We start from the raw sequence: 22,840 nt of genomic DNA, 5'->3' as shown, positions 1-22,840 counted from the left end.
TGACACTCTGCAGCAGGAGCTTCAGGTCCTCTTCAGTTTCAGCAAGCAGGGTTGTGTCATCCGCATAACGCAGATTGTTGATAAATCGTCCACCAATCGTGACCCCACATTTCTCCTCATAGAGCCCAGCCTCCTGCATAATCTGTTCTGCATATAGGTTGAAAAGGTATGGGACCTATCTCCATTTTTATATGAAAGAACATAAGTTACTTTTTAAATTTTTATTTTTTTAATATCATTTTGGATAATTTTCAGCAGAATCTTGCTTGAATGCGGTATTAATGATATTGTTCAATAATTTCCACACAGTCTTAAAATCTAAATTAAAACATGATGATTTACAACATGTTCCAAATAGAAACCTGCCAGATTTTGCTAAATACACCTCTGGAGCTCTGGTGGCATGGTACGTTACATGTTACACTGTGTGTTAGAAATTTTACCGCTAACCAAAAGTTACCCACCAGTTGTTCTAAAGAAGAAAGATGGGTTGTCATGTCCTGTAAAGACAAACAGCCTTGAAAACCAAAAGGAGCATCACTGGGAGTCAGACTTGACTAGACTAGACCAATTGGTACAATGTTAAGAATCTACCTATTAACAAGAAGGTCAAGCTCACCATCTGTACCACAAGAAAAAAAAAAAAGACCTGCAATCTGCTGCTACGGAGACCCTGTGGGAAGTTGTGTTTTTCTCACAGGCTGTTGGCCCAAGTTTCTGCCAATTTACCATTCCATGTTGCTGCAATTGCTAGAGTTTTAAAGTTAGTTTTAGGATCAGGGAAGGTGGTAGCTTACATTTCATTTTTATATTCCTATACTCTTCAAAAATAAACTTGGTAGAATTGTTATTTTCGTAATGTTGAGTCTTCCTATACATGAACCAGAATTTTCCCCCTTTTAATTAGGTCTCCAATTTCTTGTATTGTTTCAGGGAGTGCTGGTATCCTAGTGGTAAGAGGCTTTGCTACAATCCTAAAGGCACATGTATTGAACCTACCACTTGCTCTGTTGCAGGATAGACAGTCTCCTCCTGTGCAATTTCCTGCCTCTGAAAGAAAATTCCCTAGAAGGTCAGCTGTGAGTGGGCTCGGACTGTATAAGCATATAACAACAACATTCTCTCATACAGGGTCACGGTGGATCAAAATTAACTTCACAGCACCAACAACAGTGTAACCTGGAGGGCCGGGGTGTATCAGTGATAGAACTCTTCCCTTTTATGCTGGAGACCCTTCTTTGATTCCCAGCCAGGCCTCTCAGGAACAGCTACACCCAACTGTCCCTACTGTCAGTGGAAGTTAAGCTGATGTTGTGATGCTGAATGTGCAGACTATGCTAAAATGGATGAGGAAGAAATACCTGACAATTCACTTCCAAAAATAAGCCAAAAGGTCATCATGATCGTCAAATCTTCAACACTTCATGGGGATGATTTAGGACAGAGTAGATTTATTTATCATCTGTGGTGTTTCTACGCATAAGGAGGGACTCTCACAGACTCACAGCAGCAAATGTACAGTCTAATTTCCTCTTTCCAAAAGGGCATAAAGGGAATTCTCTTTGCTTAGTCTGTAGGAAAATTCACTTCTAACCCAAAGGCAGAATATCTTTGGCAGTTTGAATTTACCGGTGGTTTTGCAGGAGAAAGACAGACAATCTCCTCTCACATAACTCATAACCTCTGAAAAATCCACTGGAGGCTTAGCTATGAATCAGTTCAGACCAGAAGGGAATGAGTTTGCTTGCGGTAAGGCCATAAACCTCACTGCTTTTGGATACACTTAACAGTACTGTAAAGAACACATTTAACAGCACTGTAAAGAAAACTACCCAGAGACCCTGTTAACTGCAGATTCTGGCTTCTTAGGTTTATGGGAGAGAGTTTTGCCAGCACAGTGTTTAGGGAGCTGCATTACTAATTCAAAGGTGGACCTCTCTTCCGGTTTGAATTCACCAGTGACTCCTCAGGAGCAAGATAGACAATCTCCTCTGGCAAGATTTACAGTCTTCTGAACAACTTCCTAGTGGATCCGCTATGAGTCAGTACTCACTAAATGGCAATGAGTCTTTCTATAAGGTCTATGGCGAGGCATGAAATTTGATATTTTTACCAGTAGCAAGCTTCTGCTGTTTCTTCACTTTGAAGCAGCAAAGGTATCAATGTGAGATCTTCTTACTTGTTGACCAGCATGAGATTTGGATGAACAGAAGTTTTCATGAATTCCAGATGGGGGATTTAATTTATTTTATAAAACATAAATGAAGTTACTCTTTTAGAATTTATTTGTCCGAACACTGCCTTGCCACTGACACACAGGTAAAACAAGGACTAATTTAAAAAAAAAATTAGTTTTGGAATAGAAGCATTGCTGTGAGTACAAACTATACCATACCTTATTATCACAATATTATCATTGTATGTGGTTGTTGCTGAATACTGTCATGGTGGAATTGACCCATAGCTGATCCTCTAGGGAGTTTTCCAGAGGCAGTTAATTGAGAAGAGATTGCTCATCCCATTCCCACTGCAGACGTTAATATACTGCAGAAGTTAAGCCCTTAATTTAAGTAAACCATGCTTCTCTGTAGGAACATAGTACATGCATTTTAAGAAAAAGAAATAAAATTTAAAGCACATAGGAAAAGAAACAATTCAGATTATGACATGAGCAATGAGATTCAATACGTAAGTCAGAGCCAGTTCTGACACTGGCTGTTATTAAAGTGCCTAACAAGCGAGGCTGCTATGGATTCACAGGTGCTAGCAGAAAATGAAAAGCCTCTGGGCATAAACAAAGGGTGGTTCATTACTCATAGCACTAGCGGTAGCCAGAGTAACGTTTTTGTTTGTATGATTCCTTATTCCTCAATTCCCACAGGGCAATGTGAGGAGAATAAGGTGTTACCAGCACTGACTATGTGGTGTACTATAAGAGAAGAATTCTGAGGTAAGGGCTCCTCTGATCTTACACAGGACCTGCCGACAGCCAGTCCACTCTCCACTCCAAATAGGGACAGTGTCGTAATTATCCTATAATAGAAGTGACTTGGATGGGGGTGATTTATCTATTTTTACTATCCTTTAGAGTAAATAAATCTGAGCAAATTGCCTGCTAATGCTTAAATACGAAGAAACATGCCAAAAGTTTTGAAGATTTGCTTCCAAATAGTTTGTGGAATATTGTTAGGAAATAATAAAAACAACAGTACAAGAGCAATAATAACCATAATAACGATAATGACAATATAGAAATTGGACTTGATTCTAACCATTTGAAAGAGGATACACAAACTTGGGTTACTGCTCAAAGGTCCTGTTAGTATGTCACAGTTGAAAAGCTGAGCTTTATTTATGATACAATTCTATCTACAAGCAGGATTGACTAACGAGAGTAAAAAGTAGGTTAGTTAATTAGAGAAGAGACAGCCATGAGGCCAGTGCAGGGATATGGGGTCAGCTGAAAGATTCCAGCACGTTGCTCTTGATACAGATCAAGAAATAATTGTCCCCTGATGAGTATTCTATATGAAGACAAGCACTATAACTGTCTCTAGAATATTATGTTCCAAATAGCTTTTTCACAAATGTATAATCATAAACATGGAAAGGTGAGTGCCTTGGGAGTTTTGCAGATGGTCAGGAGCTGCATTGAGAGGACAGCGTCCAGCTGGAGAAGGGCTCCTTGTCCCTCCCTTTCTACCACTTGGCTCAGTTCCCTGTCTTCTCAGTTTCCACTTGCATTTACACACTGTCACTTCTAGAACTGTTGTTTAATGACTAAGATCTGTGCAAACACGGGAGCTTACGTTAAAAAAACACAAACTTCTCTATCCTACAACTGATAGCAAAAGTATAAGAAGTGATACATTGTTTCTTCTTCTGATGAGTTAACAAAGCCGACAATTTTATAACGACCATCACTTAGAATTGCTTTCTTGAAGGAGACAGACTTGCAGATCCTTTCTATAACCGTTAACATTTGCACCTAATACTCAAGTGAGGAAATTAAGATTTTATTGAAATCTGTGACCAGCTTGTTCAGTTGTTAAGTTTTACCATATTATCTGCAGTCAGCATGCATTTTCCTTTCATCCGCCTTGGCTTACTCTACTCAGGAAAACTCCAGGCTTCCTCACATTCATAAACAAATTCCACTCCCTCAATCAACATCTGAAACTTCTCCTGTAAATCAGAACGTGCTGTGATTGAATTGCTGCTCCTATCATCTCCCATTTACTTCTATCAAAGCATATAACTAGATTAGTGGGAAAACAGCTATATTATGCTGGCATTTAAGCTTTCCCTAACAGCAGGCTTCCTTTTTGTGACAAAGAACAGCTCTGGAGATAGGAGAAACACCAGGAAATGAGGAAGCATTCCTTCTCACATCTTATATATGATTTAAACAGGAAATTGCTACTTTTTTTTTTCACAAGAAGACATTTAAAAATATAACCTTAAAAATGAGAGGCTGCTTGCTTTTCTACCTGGTAGCTCTAGGTGACTTAACAAAGTGTTGAAGTAGACTGCACCATTACTCTCAGTATGACTCATGTGATTTTAGAACTAAGGATGAAGAGAAACACAAGACAATGGAAATCAATTAGAGACACTCCTATGTTTGCTCAGTGCCTTATCCCTGTGTTTCTGCAATTATAAGAGTAAGGGTACACTTGTAACTGTCTTAGATTGAAGTTTCAAAGAGATGAAACAGTCACACCTAACTCGCCCATAAAATATGTATTTTCAAGGATTTTAAAAAATATTTTCAAACTATTACATCTGTATTTAACGAAAACTATCAGCATATTAAGAACAATTTGTTGTGTGGTTGTGTAACACAGAGTCAGAACTGACCCACGCTCACCCTCCAAAGGATTTTCAAAGGTAGTTATCGCCTGTCCTTCTCCCTTGGAGCAGCTAGTGGCCTTGAACAGTGTGTCTTTGGGATTTTGTAGCTCAACTCACTCCTCCTCTCCTCTCCTCGCCTCGCCTCGCCTCTCCTCTCCTCCACTTCTCTCTCTCTCTCCAGGTTACAGTGCCAGAGATGCCTTAATTATCATTACATAGATCAATATCACATAACTTATTCCACAAATCAAGTAGAAATACTGAATTGTTGTGGTTTTAAATATTATATAAAAAAAAAATCAAGGATCTCTCCTAGCAACATGCCCGAAGTAGGTGAGGTGAAGCTTTGTCATCTTCGCCTCCATGGACCACTCTGATTATACCCTCTCCAAGACGTATCTGTTTGTTCTTTTGGCAGTCCATGGGATATTCAATACTCTTCTCCAACAATACAGCTCACAGGTATCAATTCTTCTTCTGTCATCCTTATTCATTGTCCAGCTCCTGGCAGCACAGCATGTGATTAAAAAGACCATGGCCTGAATCAAGTGCACCTTAGTCCCCAAATTAACATTACTGTCCCTCCATAGTTTGGAGACATCCCTGACTACAGACTTTACCAGTGCAGTACATCTCTTGGTATCTTAGCTGTTGAAACCAAGCATATCGATTATAGATCCAAGGAAGATAAAGTAATTGACAGACTCAGTCTTTTCTCCATCTATCATGATGTTTCCTATCAGTCCAGTGGTGAGAATTTATTTTCTTGACATTGAGATACAATCCACACTGAAGGCTGCAGTCTTTAATCTTCTACAGCAAGTGCTTCAAATTCTCTTCACTTTCAGCAAGCAAGGTTGAATCATAACATTATGAAGGTTATTGATGAGTCTTCTTCCTAACCTGATGCTACATTCTTCTTCACAGAGTCCAGCTTCTTAAATAAATTATGGCAATTGTGATACAACAATAAAAACATGCACAGGAACCACTTGGGCTCTGTGTGCTGCATCACCAGACGTTACCACCCTGATAGAAAACTATGACAGTTCCTTAAATGTGTAACCAAGTCTTTAACTTCGGATGACATCCTTGTTTTAGAATACTATCTTATAAAATACAATATTTTCTTTATCCAGTGGTTTTCTAGAGCCAAAAATATCCTCAGTTTTATCTACAGAACTCCATCACCTTTTCACCATAAAACTGTGACAAAAATATTTCTCTCAATTTCATTTTTCCTTGATTTACTTGTTCTAGGGCTCAAGGCTATCTAGATACAAGTATGTAAATACAAGATGGTTTAGGGAAATAAAAATTTAAAAACAGCATATTTAAATGTTTCCTGATCCATGTGTTAATAATAAAAAAATACTTATAATATACTACAGATATGTAAAACTGTCACATAATCACACTATCAGATTCCAAGTTATTAGAGGGTGAATCTGATACAGGCCTTAGTCTTTCTGATCACTTGCTATACATTTGAGAATTGGACAATGACTAAAAATGATGGAAGACGGATTGACACCCTTGAGCTGTGGTGTTGGTGAAGAGCACTGAACATCCCAGGGAAAGACAAAAGAACAAAGAGATATGTCTTGGAGAGGGTGCAGCCTGAGCGCTCTTTGGCGGCAAGAATGATGAGGGTTCACTTCAGATCCTTTGAGCATGCTGCTAGGAGGGCTACTCCTTGGAGAAAGACATGATGCTGGGAAGGGTGGGGGGTCAGTGAAGGAGAGGAAGACCTTTAACCAGGTGGATTGACATGGTGACTGATGCATTGGGACCCTGTGGGTCAGGAAGTATGAGGATGGGACAGGATAGTACAGGGTTCAGACCTTTTGTCCCTAGGTTGGCTATGAGTCGTACTCAACTCGACAGAACCTAACAACAACAAAAACTAAAACAACAGGAGTTATAAAGTTTTCAATGGGTAAAAGTTCTCATGTTACCTATTGAAAATAACAATTGGAAGAGATTGTGGAATTCTATTACTTTATGTCTATTAATTTCGTTACTTCACTCAGTGTTAATGTCTTAGAAATGAAAAAGAACTTTGGTAAGGAAATACAGAGTTAGTAAGTAAGACAGAACTCATCAACTCAGTCATCAGTAGATCAGAGATATTTCAGCTTACTTATGATGAAACCTTATAAAATATTTAAATAAGCAAGAAATAGAGAAATATAGTATTTAATCCAAGGAAATGAAATAGTTTTCTACTCACTGAAGCCACATTCACAAAATCATCATCTGATAGTGTTTCCAGCATTTCAGAGACAGAGGTTCGAATCAATTTAAGAGTCAGTCCACTAACACTTCCACTCCTATAAAGGAACAAATAGACCCAGGCATGTTACTCATCATTTAAACAATGTTATGAGACATTATAATGTTGAAATTAGTAGTAGAAAATATTTTTTATAAAAGATTAGTAGTCCGTATGCTTATCTATAATTTGTCTATCTATCATCCATCTTCCATCTATCTATCTCTCCATCTCATCTCTCTCTCTTCGTCTGTTTATCTATCTATATATCTATCTATCTATCTAATCTATCATCTATCTATCGTGGCTTAGTGGTAAGGAGTTGTACTGCCAATCCAAATAAAGGAACATAGTTTGGATCTACTAGATGGTCTACAGGAGAAATATAGGTAATCTCTTCCTGTGTGATTTGCTGCCTTTAAAATAGAGAGTCAGTTATGAGTTGGATTTGACTTGCCAGTACAAAACAACATCATATATATATCTATATATATATGTTTAAAACTGCATGCAAATTATCATTCAAGAAAAGCACATCCAGTCATCCAGAAAAGAAATGCTGAATATCAGCTCTAATAATTGAGCTAGGAGTGAGGTGAGAGCTATACAGATTAACGCATAAAATCACTTCCTCAGAGGGCACTTTATTTGACTGGATTAAACCACTATTTATAAAGTAGCACAACAACTATGATAACAGCTATGAACAAAATGCATTACTCTGTGACCTAAAGTAATCTCTTGGGTTCAGCCTTCATCTCTCTTGCCTCTCTACATATTTTGTAATCCTAGATAACCTATCCCTTTGAAGTTCTACAGATAACTTCCATATCTCCAACACTTTACACTTGCTGAGATTTAGACTTCTAGCTGTCCGAGAAACAATTATAGGTCAATATCCAAAATAACTATTTCATTATTTGAAAAACATTTGTATTTCAGTTTTCTCTTCTCAGTAATACCAAAACCTTAACCATTGTCTAGTTGATTCACAATCATAAAGACCCTTTAGGCTGCATTGAGTTTCTGCCCCATTGAGTTTCAGACTATCAATCTTATGCAAGCAGACTGACTTTCTTTTATGCACGGTTTGCTGGATTCAAACTACCAACCTTTTGGTTTGCAGTCTAATATTTAATCCACTGTCCTATACTTAGTAACTATATGATTTTTCTCCTCCCTTTCAATCTTCCTACCCATTCAGAAAATCTCTTATTCACTTCTCTTTCCAGTGTTCCCAGAACAATGCTCCTTGGACTTCTTCTGTTTCAAGGTCTCATTATCTGAAAATGTTAAGCTAAGGTAATAATTTTTGTTGCTGTTGTTCTTAGGTGCCATCAAATCAATTACTACTCAGAGCGACCCTATGAATAACATATATGTCATTCTAAGGTACATCAAGTCAATTACAGCTCATAGCGACCCTATGAATAACAGATTTAAATCTTGACCTATTGTGTGCCATTCTCATCATCTCTGACACAATTGACCCCATTCCCGCAGTCACTGTCCCCTCCATCTTGTTGGGGGGATCATCCTGTTTTCACTGACATTCTCTCTTTCCAAGCATGATCTCCTTTCCCTAGGAATATATCTCCTGGCAACATGCCCAAAGTGTAAGTGACAAAGCTTCCCAATCTTTGCCTCCAAGACAAAGCATATGTCTGTTTTGGCAGTTCATCAATATTCAGTACTCGTCTCCACCACCACCATGCCTTTTCTGTGTCTCTCTCCTCATCACTGATATACCTGAGCTCATTAATATCGTCACTGTTACTCGTCTTTCTTTTTTCACTGATACACCACCTTTCCAAGCATGATATCCTTTCCCAAGGACTGGTCCCTCTTAATAACATGTCTAAAGTACGTGAGACAAAGTTTCACCAATCTGCCTCCAAAGAGTACTCTAGCTGTACTTTTCCCAGGATGTATTTGTTCATTCTTTCGACTATCCATGGGACATTTGATAATTTTCTTCAATACCAAACTAAAAGGCAACAATTCTTAATCTGTGACACTTATCCATTGTCAAACTTTCAGATTCACAAGTAATTGAAGAGACCATTACTCAGACCTTAGTCTTTAAGCCCCAAGGCTAAAGGCTGAGAACATAAAGGCTAAAATGTGAGAACATTTTGGAAGCTGTCCTGATTGTAATCTGCTAGCTTCCCTGATGGTAATCTGCTAGTACAGAAGAGGAAGACCCCAGATAAGATAGATTGATAGCAGTGACTGCGGATGTGGGGGTTGGTGTCCTGGAATTAGTGAGACTGGCTCAGGACAGGGCAGGGTTCAGTGTTGCGATGGGTCACGGGCAACTTGATGGCAAATAGCAACAATGTGGTTCTGTGTGATCTGTGATCTGCGAGCTATTACATTGGATAGGTTTGGAGCCAATAAAGCAGTAAGATTGGGGTTGGAATGAGTAGAATAAGGTGTGGAAGCATGGGAGACACGTCTGACCTCATGGGAATTGGCTTTATGTTGCCGATGTTATTGATGGGGACAATTCCCCTTTGTAGAATTGAAGGAGGTTAGATATGGCCATCCACACATGGCCCTGGCTCTTTCACAAGTTGTATCATGCTTTATGATATCAATGGTGGTGGTGTTGTGTACCATAGAGTCGGAACTGATCCTTGAACTGTGTGCCTTCGGGATTGTGGCAGAGCTTCTTGCCACTAGAGCTTGCTTTCCATAATTCTTTTAGTTCTTATATGTGGTATAGCTTCCCTAATATATCTGTGAGATCTGGAACCATGTTCTACTAATCTTTGTTTCTCTATTATCACACATTTGAAGCTTATTCTTGAAAGATAAAATAAAATATGGATACTTAAATGTAATTTTTTTTAGACTTGAGGGTAATGTTTCATTTCTTCAGACTTTACTATGAGATATTATCTTTAGAGATTGGACAAATGACATTTACTGCCTCTAAAAACCCACTGGAAGTTAAGCTGAGTCAGTTCTGACTTGATGGTACACAACAACAATGGAACGTAAAATACTGCACCACCTCATATGTTATATTTAAGAGGAACAACAAAGACTGACCTAAAATTAGCCCACACTAATTTAATTAAAATAGCATGTGGTTTAAATTAATTTTAAAAAATATACTGAGATATAACCCTGAAGTTTACTGATACAACTGATTCATACAACTGATTTATCTGCTCTTTTTCAAGTTGGACCAAAGTACTCTAACCAAAGTTAGAGAACTAAACTTACTCATGTTAATTCTTTGTTGTTGTTGTTGTGTGCCGTTGAGTCTCCTATAACCCATCGCAACCCTACGCACGGCAGCTCTGAAGCCTGCCCTGTTCTGAGCCAGTCTCACTGATTCTGACACATCACCCCCCACTGCACTGGTTAAATCTTAGATGTGGGAATTTTTCAATGTTGACAATTGCCCGTGATATGGATATATCCATCTTCAATTTTTCCCTCCAAGGAGGCAGAGAATATATGAAAATAAATAGTTTTTTTCTGTCTCAGGTAAAATATTCTAAGGTTTTATAGTTAATATTGAAATACCTTGATTTTACTTTAAAAAGTCTTAGTAAATTAGAATAAATCTAAATAAGAGTAAGTCTTTCCTAAATCTACACTTGAATTTTCAACTTTAAGTGGAAAAAAGAGGTGAACGAAAGAAAAGATATACAATCTCAGTCGGAGGTAATTCCTCGTGTAAAGAAATTGACAACACCTGGACTTCATTCCTGTGTCTCAGCATTTCCCTTAAAATGAAAAACAAGTTTTAAATTTATTTTTTTTGGAGGAGCAAATTTTTAAAACGAGACTGAATCACTGACAACGACATGCCAACTATAGGATTCCAGCTGTTCGCCTGAGTTTCTTATTTCTGTTCTGGAGCAGGTGTGGTTGGTGGTAAGCCTTACTGCTCAGAACGGCTTCCCTCGCCCTTGTCTGCCTCCACCCCGTGGACTGAGTGGGGATCTGTGACTAGGGCACAACAGCCTATCCACAGGCGACTGGCCAGTCTCGTCAGTTCACAGGGGGATTGGGTAATCTTGTCCTTAAATGGAGTGGGTTCCACAATAAAGTGGGAGAACCTCACGACCAACACAGAAGCAAGAAAATGCAACGCGTCCTTTGAGGCCAGAGATTCCTTTTTTTAAAAAAAGAAAACTTTTATTTTATACAGTAGCTCTGAAGCCTGCCCTGTCTTGAGCCAGTCTCACTGATTCCAACATACCAACCACCATTGCACCAGTTAAATCTTAGATGTGGGAAATTTTAAAATGTTACAATTGACTTATCTTTATTAATTTATTATTTATTAATTAGTTATTAATTAATTTTATTTTTATTTTTCACTTTATAAGGAAACAACTTACAAAGTTCGTATACATTGTTTTTCACACAGAATCTTTCCTCTTTCCTTTACTCATCCCTCCCTCCACCCATCAAATTGCCTCATACACGTTCTACAATAATGGTCTTATACAGTATTTGTCCTTATAGGACTGAGTTAGTTCATTCAGCATAATGCTCTCTAGTCCCTCCCAAGTTAGGTAGTAATTTATATAATCATGGCTCCTGTGTGCTGCATAGTGTTCCATCGTGTGAATGTACCATAATTTCTCCGTCTATTTCATAGTGGTTGGATATATGGGCTGTTTTCATGTTCTAGTGATGGTGAATAATGCTGCTGTGAACACTGATGTACAAGTCTCTTTATGTGCCTCAGTTCTCATTTTCTCAGGGTATATTCCAATCAGCAGAATAGCTGGGTCATATGGAAAAAGGGCCAGAGATTCTTGTATCAGTTGGACTAGAGCCTATGGGAGCAACAACCACAGCAGAGAACCAGTGGACAAGAGATAAAGCTGATATTGGGATTGCTACCCCTTGGAGGAATCAGAACTAAGAGCCTTTGCATAAGTTTATTAAAAGACTGGAAAGGCTGGCGTGGGGTGTGGGAATAGGCTGGGAAATGGGGAACCATAACTGGTAGGACTGAGTGCTTTGTAACACTGGGCTAAATCCATGAAAGTCAAGGCTGACATGCCTACAAGCACATTTTAGAAGCTGTACTGAAGGAGTGACTGTACTTTGTTCCTAACCTGAATTATAGCCTTTAGACTGCCCCACTATGGTTCTTTGTGATCTGTGAGCTATTTCATTGGACTCTGGATCCAATAAAGCAGTAAAATTGGTGGTGGAATGAATTAGATAGGAGTGTGCGAGAGTGAGAGACAAGTCTGACCTCATGAAAATTGGTTTGTATTGCTAATGTTGTTGATGGGAACAATTTCCCTTTGTTAATTTGATAAAGCTCACATATGACCAGCTCTATGTGGCCCTTGCTCTTTGTGCAGCAAGACAACTTAGCTTCAGCAATGCCTATTGAGCTGTAAGTGCTAAGGTCAGCAGTTCAAATCCACTAGCCACTCTAGAGAAGAAACATGGGTAATATCTTCATGAGATTTACAGCTTCTGAAAAAGCACTGGGGGTAAGCTCTAAGCCTGTTTCAACTTAATGGCACATAACAACAAACAATATATCTCATAAGGAGCGCTAGTGGCAAAATATTGCTTGAATCCGCCATAGGGGAGAGATGGGTTTTCTCCTTCCTAAAGATTTATTTACCTTGCAAACTCACTGAAGGATCACTATGAGTCATAAGTGATTTCATGGCAGTCGATGTACTATTATAGTACTGTTTTAAACAAAGCAAAAGTTGAAGCGAATTTAAAACCTTAAAAGTTCCAATAGAGAACCATGCAACAATTTTCAATTCTAAAAGAAATACTTTTTAGTTCCAACAGATTGTCTTTGTATTACATCTATTTTAAAATTATTTATCTGGGTTAAAACATTGCCTTAACATTCCTTGTCTGTGTTTTTGCTTGGGCTTTCCACCTATCAGACATGTCAAGGGGTTTGATTGGAAGCATGTAATGGATCTGGCTGCTGATGGAGATTTCAGAAGTTCATATCCACCAGCAACTCTGTAAAAGAAATATGAGCAGTCCCCTGTCGAAATGTGTGGGCTCAAAACTAAAGGAGGGTCCCAATGGACTGGAACAGATTTGATGGCATTGGAACTTGGGTATCACACAGTTCATACCACACACATATTACTGCTGAGTGGCACCAACTTCCTAAACAACATGCCTCTAGAAACTCTATGAACTTTGATAAATATTGATAGCTATAGAAAAGCTTCAGGCCTTTTGTTCATAGAGTCACTATGAGTAGTGCTCAACTCGATGGCAATCAAGAACAACAACATATAGAAATATATTCCCTTACATATTTCACTCTATAAAGAAATAAATATCTTATATTTCATACTTACACATCAACCAGAATAAGCATGTCTTTTGGAGATGCAGCTCCTTGGATGTACCTGTAACAAATACCATACCAGTATTATTTTCTCTTAAATTATCGAAAACACAAATTGGTTGAGTTGATGTTGACTGATCTCTTAATTAAAATCCCTTCGAAACAAAGATCTATCTCAATTGAGGAGGATCCTCTGTTCTCAGTTTGATAAGTTAACTTTGGACAAAAATATTAAAAACGCATAATATTAGAGCTATTAGAGATATAATTCTAATGTGTTGTTCATAATGTTTTAAGAAAAAAACGAGAGATGTATTTTAATATTCACAACAAATCTTGTAGAAGGATATTTTTCTGAAGAAAAATATACCTACTCCACTTTGTTGACTCTAGGCTAAATTATCTTCGTCAATAACAGATAATTTCATTAATATTAAAAGCAAAGATTAAACAGAAAAATAGTTACTTGCTGATAACATGAAAAAAAAGGCAAACCCAACAACACCACATCTTCAACACATTTTCTTAATAACATGGAGAATCAGTATTCATATAAATCACAACTAGGACACTTATTTCAGCATTTTAAGTCTTTTTAAAAAATTTATTATTTTATTATGATTTGAGTTTTCAAAGCAAAATTTTACAACATTTTATAACATTAATTACAATACCCACTATGTAATCCACAATATTCTCACTTCTTCCCTGCAATTCTAATTTCCATTAATCCTTTTGGCCTGCACCTTTCTGCCTGCTGAGAACTGCTCCTAAACAAATGCTAGACTTTTGATCTTCGGTGGTTGGTTGATCTAAGAAGTGAGTTCTCTGGTCTAATTGTTTACATAATACATCTGTCTATTTATTGTTGGACTGCAAAGTGAGCCACAAGGGAGAATCCTGTTCCAGATTCCAAGACTAATTAAGGGCCACAGTCTCAGAGGTTCTGCCAGTCTTGACTGGGCCAGTAAGCCTGGCCATTGTTAGGTTTTTGAGTTTTGTTCTAATCTATCTATTCCCACTCTGTCTAGGACTATCAATTTTTATCCCTGTTACTGTGGCCACAAGTGGTAGGATCTTAGGGTTATGGAAGTTGGGTCCATTAGTCCTTTGGACTTCCTTTCTTTTATACATCTTTACTCAGCTCCTTCATTTTTGGTTCTGGATAGAGACTAGTGGTTGCTTCTTACATAACTACTCCCAAGTTGAAGCTTCTTTATTTTATTTTTTATTCTGTGTCTTTTTAATTGTTACTGGAATGGAAATTTCCAAGACATATAGGTTTTACCTTCGCTTATTCATGACACACTTTGTTTGTTTTACACATGTCCTTTGAATCAGCTGGTATTTGTAGAACTATATAATATTTGGAGAAGTATAGCAAAAAGTTAGAAATAACTTGAATGTCCAGAATGTGGCATTACTTAAACAATGTCACCATACATATATACTTTGAAAATGTTACTCATTAAGTGTTGCTTTTTTTATTAAAGGGAGCTCTGGTGACCTGGCTTGCAGGGGGCTGTGCTCCTGATGAAAAAGCAGTACCTCTCCAGACGTTTAAATCCATCACTGGCTCAGAAGAAAAGATGGGCAATGCCCTCCCTTGTATCCTGAAATCTGCTAGAATTCTAACAGTTCCAATTTGATGACAGTGAGTTGAAGTTCTTATTAAAACCCACTCAAAGATCTGACTTGAGATGCAAAGCAGTATACTACATACATGAATCATTAATTTGTTTAAATGGCAGGCATTATTAATGTATTTTTTTAAATTACTCATATCTTACATATGGCAATCTCTCAATAAAGTGTTAAATAGTTGTTTTGCAGTGAATGTAATTAAGAGCTATCAATATCATTTCATGCTGTGAGAATGATTTCATTAGTAGTGAGGAACAAATAAAATTTCATTTTGGGAAAATAAATCCTAATCTATATGCATGTAACTAGAGGCAGCTCTTACCTTGGGGCCAGTTCTCATTAGTTCACTGCCAGAGGCAAACTACCTCCAACTCTCTCTAGTTGCTCTGTCAGACTCTACACCCAGTAAACTGGGAGCCTTTCAATAGAAATCCCCAGCAGCTAAAAGAGACTTAGAGCTGACATTGACTATAACTCCAGAGATCATACATTTAAAATGAATTTGATAAATCATTTAAAAAAATATTCATTAGCAAACGCCATTGCAATGCATCTTTTTCTCCACATTTAACTATTTCTTTACATAAACATGAGAGGACTTTAAATAATAATTTAATATTCTATATTTAAATAATAATTTAATAATTTTAAATAGTAATTCACTGCAATTTTTTAAATGAATTTTCTTCTGTCTATATAAGAATCACTTCAAGTTTCTTACCATGGTCTTCTGCGTACATCATAAAGGTCAATCTTATTTGGAGTTCTACTATTATCAACCCATGGAGATGCTAAAAGAAGAAAAAAAAAAGAGGGTGGGGACAGAGAGCGAGCCTGATTAAGTAAATTATTATAGGTGCTCTACAAATATATTGGAAAAACTAGTAAAATAATAAAACCAGCATCAAAAACACCTCATTTTAAAGGAGGAAACCCAGTATAAAATTTTCATTTTTTTTTAAAAAGTAAGAAACAATAATTACAGTACAAAAGCCACTCAATGTAACCCAGTGCTCTTTTCCACACTATTTCAGAACAGAATTGCAAATTTAAGGCTTTTTCAGAGTCTTCCTCATATTGTTTTACCAGGTGTTCAAAGTTGAAGCATTTCCTTTCTCTCTCTGCTACATAACTTACAAGTCCTATTTGCATGTTGCATAAGATGTCTGGATGCTAACTGAAAACACCGTGGTGGAATTTGCAAGTCGATCTTCAGGTGAAAGATGAGGAGTCTCTTCCCTTAGAGATGTATAGGCTTGGAAACCCAATGGAGAATCTCTACAAATCTAAACTGACTTGACAGCAGTGAGTAGGTATGTAATACTTAAACAGAAGTCTCACTTTTCACTAATAGAAATTGTGCTTTCAAAGATTTGATGCCTGTAGTGCCATTAAATGCTACTCCGTCTTGGTTTGTAAGAAGATTGACAATTTGCTTGCACTGCTGGTAAGTTACCAGGACAGGCGGGGACACAGTGCGACAAGAAAAACAGTGAATCTTGAAAGTACGACCAGCATTCCAAGTAGGGATAAGAAAACTGGCTCTTGCGGAATGAAAGAAAGCTGTATCTTACTATAAGCCAGCCCTATATCCTTGAGCCTTTCAATAAACTAGAAACTGTTATTTAGAATCCCCTGTGACCAAAGCCAGCTAAATCAGAACTTTGAACATGCGCCACACTTCGTCTACCGACTTCTGTACAACCTTCCACCAGGTGGCACTGTTTAAACCAGCCCAAGAAGAGTGATGCCTGGTGTCCTAGAAATGTTGCAACTGATTTCTTCTTTTTAAATTTTTTTAAATTTTATACTGATTTACTTACAAAGTTCATAAAGTCTGTACACATTATTTTTCACACCATATTTCCCCCCTTTTCCTTTTTTCACCCATCAAATTGTGTGACCTTATGATTAAGCTCCCCCCTCTCCTCCTTGGATCCTTGTACTAGTTCTACAATAATGGTCTTATTTATCTTTATGAGACTGAGTTAATTCACTTAGCATAAGGCACTCCAATCCCTCCCATGTTAGGTAGTAATTTAAAAAAAATCATTGCTCCTGCATGCTGCATGGTATTCCATTGTATGAAGGAACCTGAATTTCTCAACCCATTTGATTGTGGTTGGGCATTTAGGCTGTTTCTGTGTTCTTGTGATGGTGAAAAATGCCGCTATGAACACTGGTGTACAAGTCTGTTTGTGCCTCATTTCTCAAGATTCTCACCACTACACCAACTGGCAGCATCAGGATGGATGGTGAAAAGATTGAGATTGTTCACAGCTTTAGTTTGCTTGGCTCCACAGGCAACACTCTTGGCACCAGTAGCCAAGAAATTAAAAGATGTATGGCGATGGGAAGTCTGCTGTTAGGGACCTCTCCAAAGTACTGAAGAGCAATGGTGTCTCTCTGGAGACTAAGGTTCATCTGATACAGGCCATGGTCTTTGCTATTACTTGTTATGTATCAGAGTTGGACAATGACTAGGGAGGATAGAAGGATAATTGATGCCTTTGAGTTGTGGTGCTGGAGAAGAGTACTGAGGGTACCATGGACTGCTAGCAAAACAAATCGATTCATCCTGGAAAGGGTTATACCGGGTGGCTCCCTGGAGGCAAGGATTCTGAGGCTCCATCTAACATACTTTGGACATGTTGTAAGAAGGGACCGGTCCTTGGAGAGGGACATCATGCTTGGCAGGGTGGAGAGGACAGCGCAGGAGGGGAAGGCCCTCTATGAGGTGGATTGATTCATTGACTGGGGTAATTGGGATGGGTGTATCGCAGACAGTGCGATTGGCACAGGACAGAGCAGAGTTTAGGGCTGTTGTACATAGGGTCGCTATGAGTTGCAAGGGACTCGACAGCACATAACAACGACAATAACAACAACAACAACATATTCCAAGTAGTGGAATAGCAAGGTCATATGGAATTTATATGTTCAGCTTTTGAGGAAAGCCAAATTGACTTTCAAAGTGGTTGTACCATTTTAGAATCCCACCAACAATGTATAGGAGTTCCTATCTTGATAACAAGGAGAAACGACCATCAGGTTGGAGAGTGGTCCTGAAATAGTATATTTTTACGCCTCTTGTTATATGCTGTAGAGTCAGAGCTGACTCATAACTGACCCACTAGAATGACTTCAGAAGAAGCTCTGGTAGCCTCGATGAAAAGAGCTGCTCTGCCAACCCAAAGGCACACGGTTTGAATCCACCAGCTGTTCCACGAGTGCAGGATGGGAAATCTCCTCCTACAAGATTTACTACCTCTGAGTCAGCTCAATGCTAAATAACAACAATGCAATGGCATGGGAGGAAACTGCTCAATTTTCTTCCATGGGGCAGCTGGTGGATTCGAACTACATACTTTGGGGTTGGCAATGTAACTCTTTACCATAGCACTATTCCTGCAGAGATTCCTTCTTAAGATTGTTGTGTATAATGTCAAGTTGGAACCAACTTATAGCTGACCCTCCAGCAGGTTTTCAGAGGCAGTCAATTGCATGGTAGAAGATTGCTCATCCTTCTCCCGTGATACAGCTGATGGCTGCGAACTGCATGCCTTCAGGATTGCAGTGCAGCTCCTTCCTGCTAGAAATCCCTAGTATTCATATATTTGGAAATAGCAATTGTACTGAAAAATTATAATCAAAAGATTCAATTATAATGCTGCTATGAACACTGGTTAACTAACTCAGTCCCATAAGGATAAATACTGTCTAAAACTATTATTGTAGAATGAGTAGAAGGATCTAAGAGGGGTGGGAGAGGTTGGGAGAAGAGCTATGAGGTTTGCAGAGGGAGGAAGGGATTAATCATGGGGTTATACAATTTGCTCGGTGGATGGGGTGAGGGAAATTGAAAGAATTTATTCGTGAAAACAATGTATTAGAATTTTGTAAATAAGCTAGTAGAAAAATATAAAAATACTAAGCAATAAAAAAAATCTACAAATGAATTGTATATGCCACATTTCAGAAAAATCATAGATAAATTACTAATGCTTCCAAGGACAAAAAAAATATGTTAAACATTTTGCTAGAAGATAATGAATTTAAAAATCCAACGGATGGGGGATGCATTTTCAACTCTTAATTCCTATATCTAGTTAAACTGTCAATTTCAAAAATATCTGAAAGCAAAATAAAGATATCTTAATACAGTCAAGAAATAAAAAAAGATTCCATTATAATGAAAATAACTCCATATTTTTTCACTTAAAGTTTATTTGAAAGATTTGCATTAATTAAAAAAAAAACAGTTTTAAAATGTTACAGCAAATTCACAGCCTAATTTGTATGGCTCCCTGATGGCACAGTGAATACTGTGTGTCCACTTACATGTCAAAAGATTGGTGGCCAGTTGCTGCTTGGAGACAGAGGGGCAGGGGCAATATCCTCCCATAAAGTCATAACACTTTCAGAAACTGAGGTGGGGTAACCATGAAACCCATTCAACTCAACATTAAGTTTATTCTGCATTTTTAAAAAGGATTTCCAGCAATGGAAAAAAACCCAAGTTGTGTAATTTATAAACTTTTAAACGCAACTAAGACATAATGCTGGGAAAGTTAGAGGGTGAGTGAACAACATTATGTGACATAATAGATACAGTGGCTGTAACAATGGCTCTCAGAATGGCAGAGAACTTGACCATAGTGCAGGGCAGGGCAAGTTTCTCTTCTGTAGTTCTTAGGGTCACTAAGAGTTGTAGTTGACTCAATGGCACCTAGTGGCAACAATTTACCTTTTACAACACAAACATAACCAGATGGGGGAAAAAGTTGATAAATTAAATGCTAGTTTTATGCTGATGAAGTTCTAATCCTTGAATATGTTTAGACTTAGAACTCTAGAGAAGATTCTTATTAATGATTGTTGACATATCTAAGCGTAGGGCAGTCTGGTGGCCTAGTGGGTAAGGAGTTGTTTATCTAGAGATGGTGACTCTCTCATGGTTGAACCACTGGAGAAAGATGAGCAATCTCCTCCCATGCAATTTATAACCTCTGAAAATCACTGGAAGATCACTGATTCAGTTCTGATGACAAGACAATGAGATTATTTTTTAAAGTTTTGAGCCCCCTTGGCTGAATTTTTCCTTATTAGTGGTTACATTAATAACTGATTTATTAATTTTAAATTAGTAATCATATTTGGGAACTCTGGTAGCTTAGTGATAGGAGCTGTGCTGCCAACCAAAAGCAGAAGGTTCAAATCCATCAGTTTTCTCATTGGGAGAAAGAAAGGGAATCTACTCCCCTCAGAAGCCTGACCCTCCTTTGGGTTTCTGAGGCTTTATGGGGTTTATTGCTTCTGAAGACCCACTGGTGGCAGGTTGAAATGGAAGGTCTGGTCACCTATAAGTCAGTTCCAATCCATATATTCAGCTCACAACTGAAAAAGTGAACTTGCTTTAATACTTTCAATTTGTAGTTGTAGAAAATGAGAGCTACTGAGACAAAACACCAATTCCCTCTTGCCTGGAAATTCGACAAGCAGCATGCTGACATATGTACCAGTTCCCTTTCACCTGCTCTTCACCAACACCCAACTTCTTGAATCTCAGTGGTAAAGTTTTAAATAAACAAAGTTCTACTTTGTTTATAATGTTGTGCTGGAGATAGATATACTGCCTCTCCTAAATTTACTTTGTACTCTACTCTGTAGAAATGGATCCAGCCTCTTTAATTTTCCCACAGTATCCAACTGGCAGCATCAGGATGGATGGTGAAGAGATTGAGATTGTCCACAGCTTTAGTCTGCTTGGCTCCACAATCAACACTCCTGGCACCAGCAGCCAGGAAATTAAAAGACATATTGCGATGGGAAAGTCGGCCATTAGGGCCCTCTCTAAAGTACTCAGGAGCAATGGTGTGTCTCTGGAGACTAAGGTGTGTCTGGTACAGGCCATGGTCTTTGCAATCACTTGTTATGTGTCAGAGAGCTGGACAATGACCAGGGAGGACAGAAGGAGAATTGATGCTTTTGAGCTTTGGTGTTGGAGAAGAGTGCTGAGGGTGCCATGGACTGCTAAGAAAACGAAGAGATTCATCCTAGAGAGGGTTAAACTGGGCTGCTCCTTGGAGGCAAGGATTCTGAGATTTCGTTTGACATACTTTGGTCATGTTGTAAGGAGAGATTGGTCCGTGGAGAAAGACATCATGCTTGGGAGGGTGGAGGGCAGGCACAAGAGGGGAAGGCCCTCTGGGAGATAGAATGATTCAGTGACTGGGGCAATCGGGATGAGTGTGTCGGAGACAGTGAGATTGGCACATGACAGAGCAGAGTTTAGAGCTGTTGTACATAGGGTCGCTGTGAGTCGCAAGCGACTCAGTCGCACATAACAACAACAACATATCAGATGGTAGAGCGCAAAGTGTTTTCAGAGAGAGGTAATGCAGGCGAACCAGTGAATGAAGAAAAGGTTAGATTGCAGTTCTGGTTTGCTTAGCACTTGTAATATGTGCAGCATCTGGTGACACATTCCCACAGGGTACGTGGATTTCTCAGAACTTGATTTCTGTAGCATAGTGGCTTCTGCAGCACACACTTACTGTAGACTCTAGTAGCCAACACTGCCTAGTGGCCAGCACAACTGCTATCCCAGGTATATTTGGAGTGGACACCTTCAGTGAGACACCTGAAGCCAATACAATAGACTTCCAGTGGCTTCCCTCAATGTACGATGAAGCTACATTAGGACTAGTCAACATCTAGTTGTGGTGGTGTTGGCTGCTGGAATTGGCTCTAACTCATGGCAGTCCCATTTGCAAAGGAACAAAGGGCTTCCTGTTCCCACTGCATCATCTCGACGGATTGTAGAGCAGACTTTTGTTTTTACAGAGTTTTCATTGACCAGTTTTTGGATACTGACAAGCAACTCATTCCTTGGCCATCTTACTCTAAACGTTCCGCTAAAACTTCTCACTCACCCAATTCCCTCACTGATGTGGATTGGAACTAACACATAGTTGACTCCAATGGGGTTTCGAAGGCTGTAAACTGCGCAAGAGGAGACTGTCCACCTTTCTCCACCAAACAGCTAGCTGTGGATTAGAACTGCCAGAGAGGGACGTCTTTGGGTTAGCAGTGCAGCTCCTCTCCTTACAGACTGCAGCACCAGAGCTCCGGGAAACCTATTATAGCACCACAAAAGACTCCACTGACAGGCTACTGGTAGCTGTACATGAGGGGCAGTGGGCAGGACTCAGAACCAGATCTCCTGCATAGAACATCAGAATTCTAACAGGGAACTACCACTGCCTCTAATTTTATCTGTGGTGGTAATTGTTCTGTTAGGTGCCACTGAATAAGCTATGACTCATAGGGACCCTAAGAACAAGAGACATGAAGCTTGCCCTATCCTGTACCGGCCTCCTAATCAGTATCATGCTCAAGTCCCCTGAAGTAGTCACTGCATCAATCCACATTCCTTAGGGTCCCCTCTTTCGCTAAGCCTCTGTCTTTTCCTAAATGATGTCTCTCTCCGAGGACTGGTTGGTTCCTCCTGAAAATATGCCCCAAGTGAGATGTTCCCACCATCTTTGCCTCTAAGAAACTTTCCAGTTGACTTTCTTACAGATGAATTCATTTGTTTGTTTGTGTTTTGTTTTTTTTTGTGGGTTTTTTTTTTTTTTGTAATCCATGGGATATCCATTACTCTCTATTAACAACACAATTCAAAGGCATCGATTGTTCTTTTGTCCTCCTTATTCATTGCCCAACTCTAAGATCTACTGGAA

At 38.7% G+C, this 22,840-nt stretch overlaps 1 protein-coding gene across 1 annotated transcript in view; it reads right to left on the bottom strand.

The window, feature by feature from the left end:
* CACNA2D1 (calcium channel, voltage-dependent, alpha 2/delta subunit 1) overlaps positions 1-22,840 on the bottom strand; it is a 584,478-nt gene that overhangs the window by 111,764 nt on the left and 449,874 nt on the right. Inside the window, exons 8-10 of the mRNA XM_006896147.1 lie at positions 15,817-15,886; positions 13,462-13,512; positions 7,088-7,187 (exon numbers count right to left, since the gene is read on the bottom strand). Of these exons, the coding sequence (XP_006896209.1) occupies positions 7,088-7,187; positions 13,462-13,512; positions 15,817-15,886 (221 nt within the window). The remainder of the gene's footprint in view (positions 1-7,087; positions 7,188-13,461; positions 13,513-15,816; positions 15,887-22,840) is intronic.

The sequence above is a fragment of the Elephantulus edwardii genome, unplaced genomic scaffold, assembly GCF_000299155.1.
Source record: "Elephantulus edwardii isolate Elephantulus edwardi_28Jun2011 unplaced genomic scaffold, EleEdw1.0 scaffold00183, whole genome shotgun sequence".
Classification (NCBI taxonomy): Eukaryota; Metazoa; Chordata; class Mammalia; order Macroscelidea; family Macroscelididae; genus Elephantulus; species Elephantulus edwardii.
This window is presented reverse-complemented; position numbering and strand designations above follow the sequence as displayed.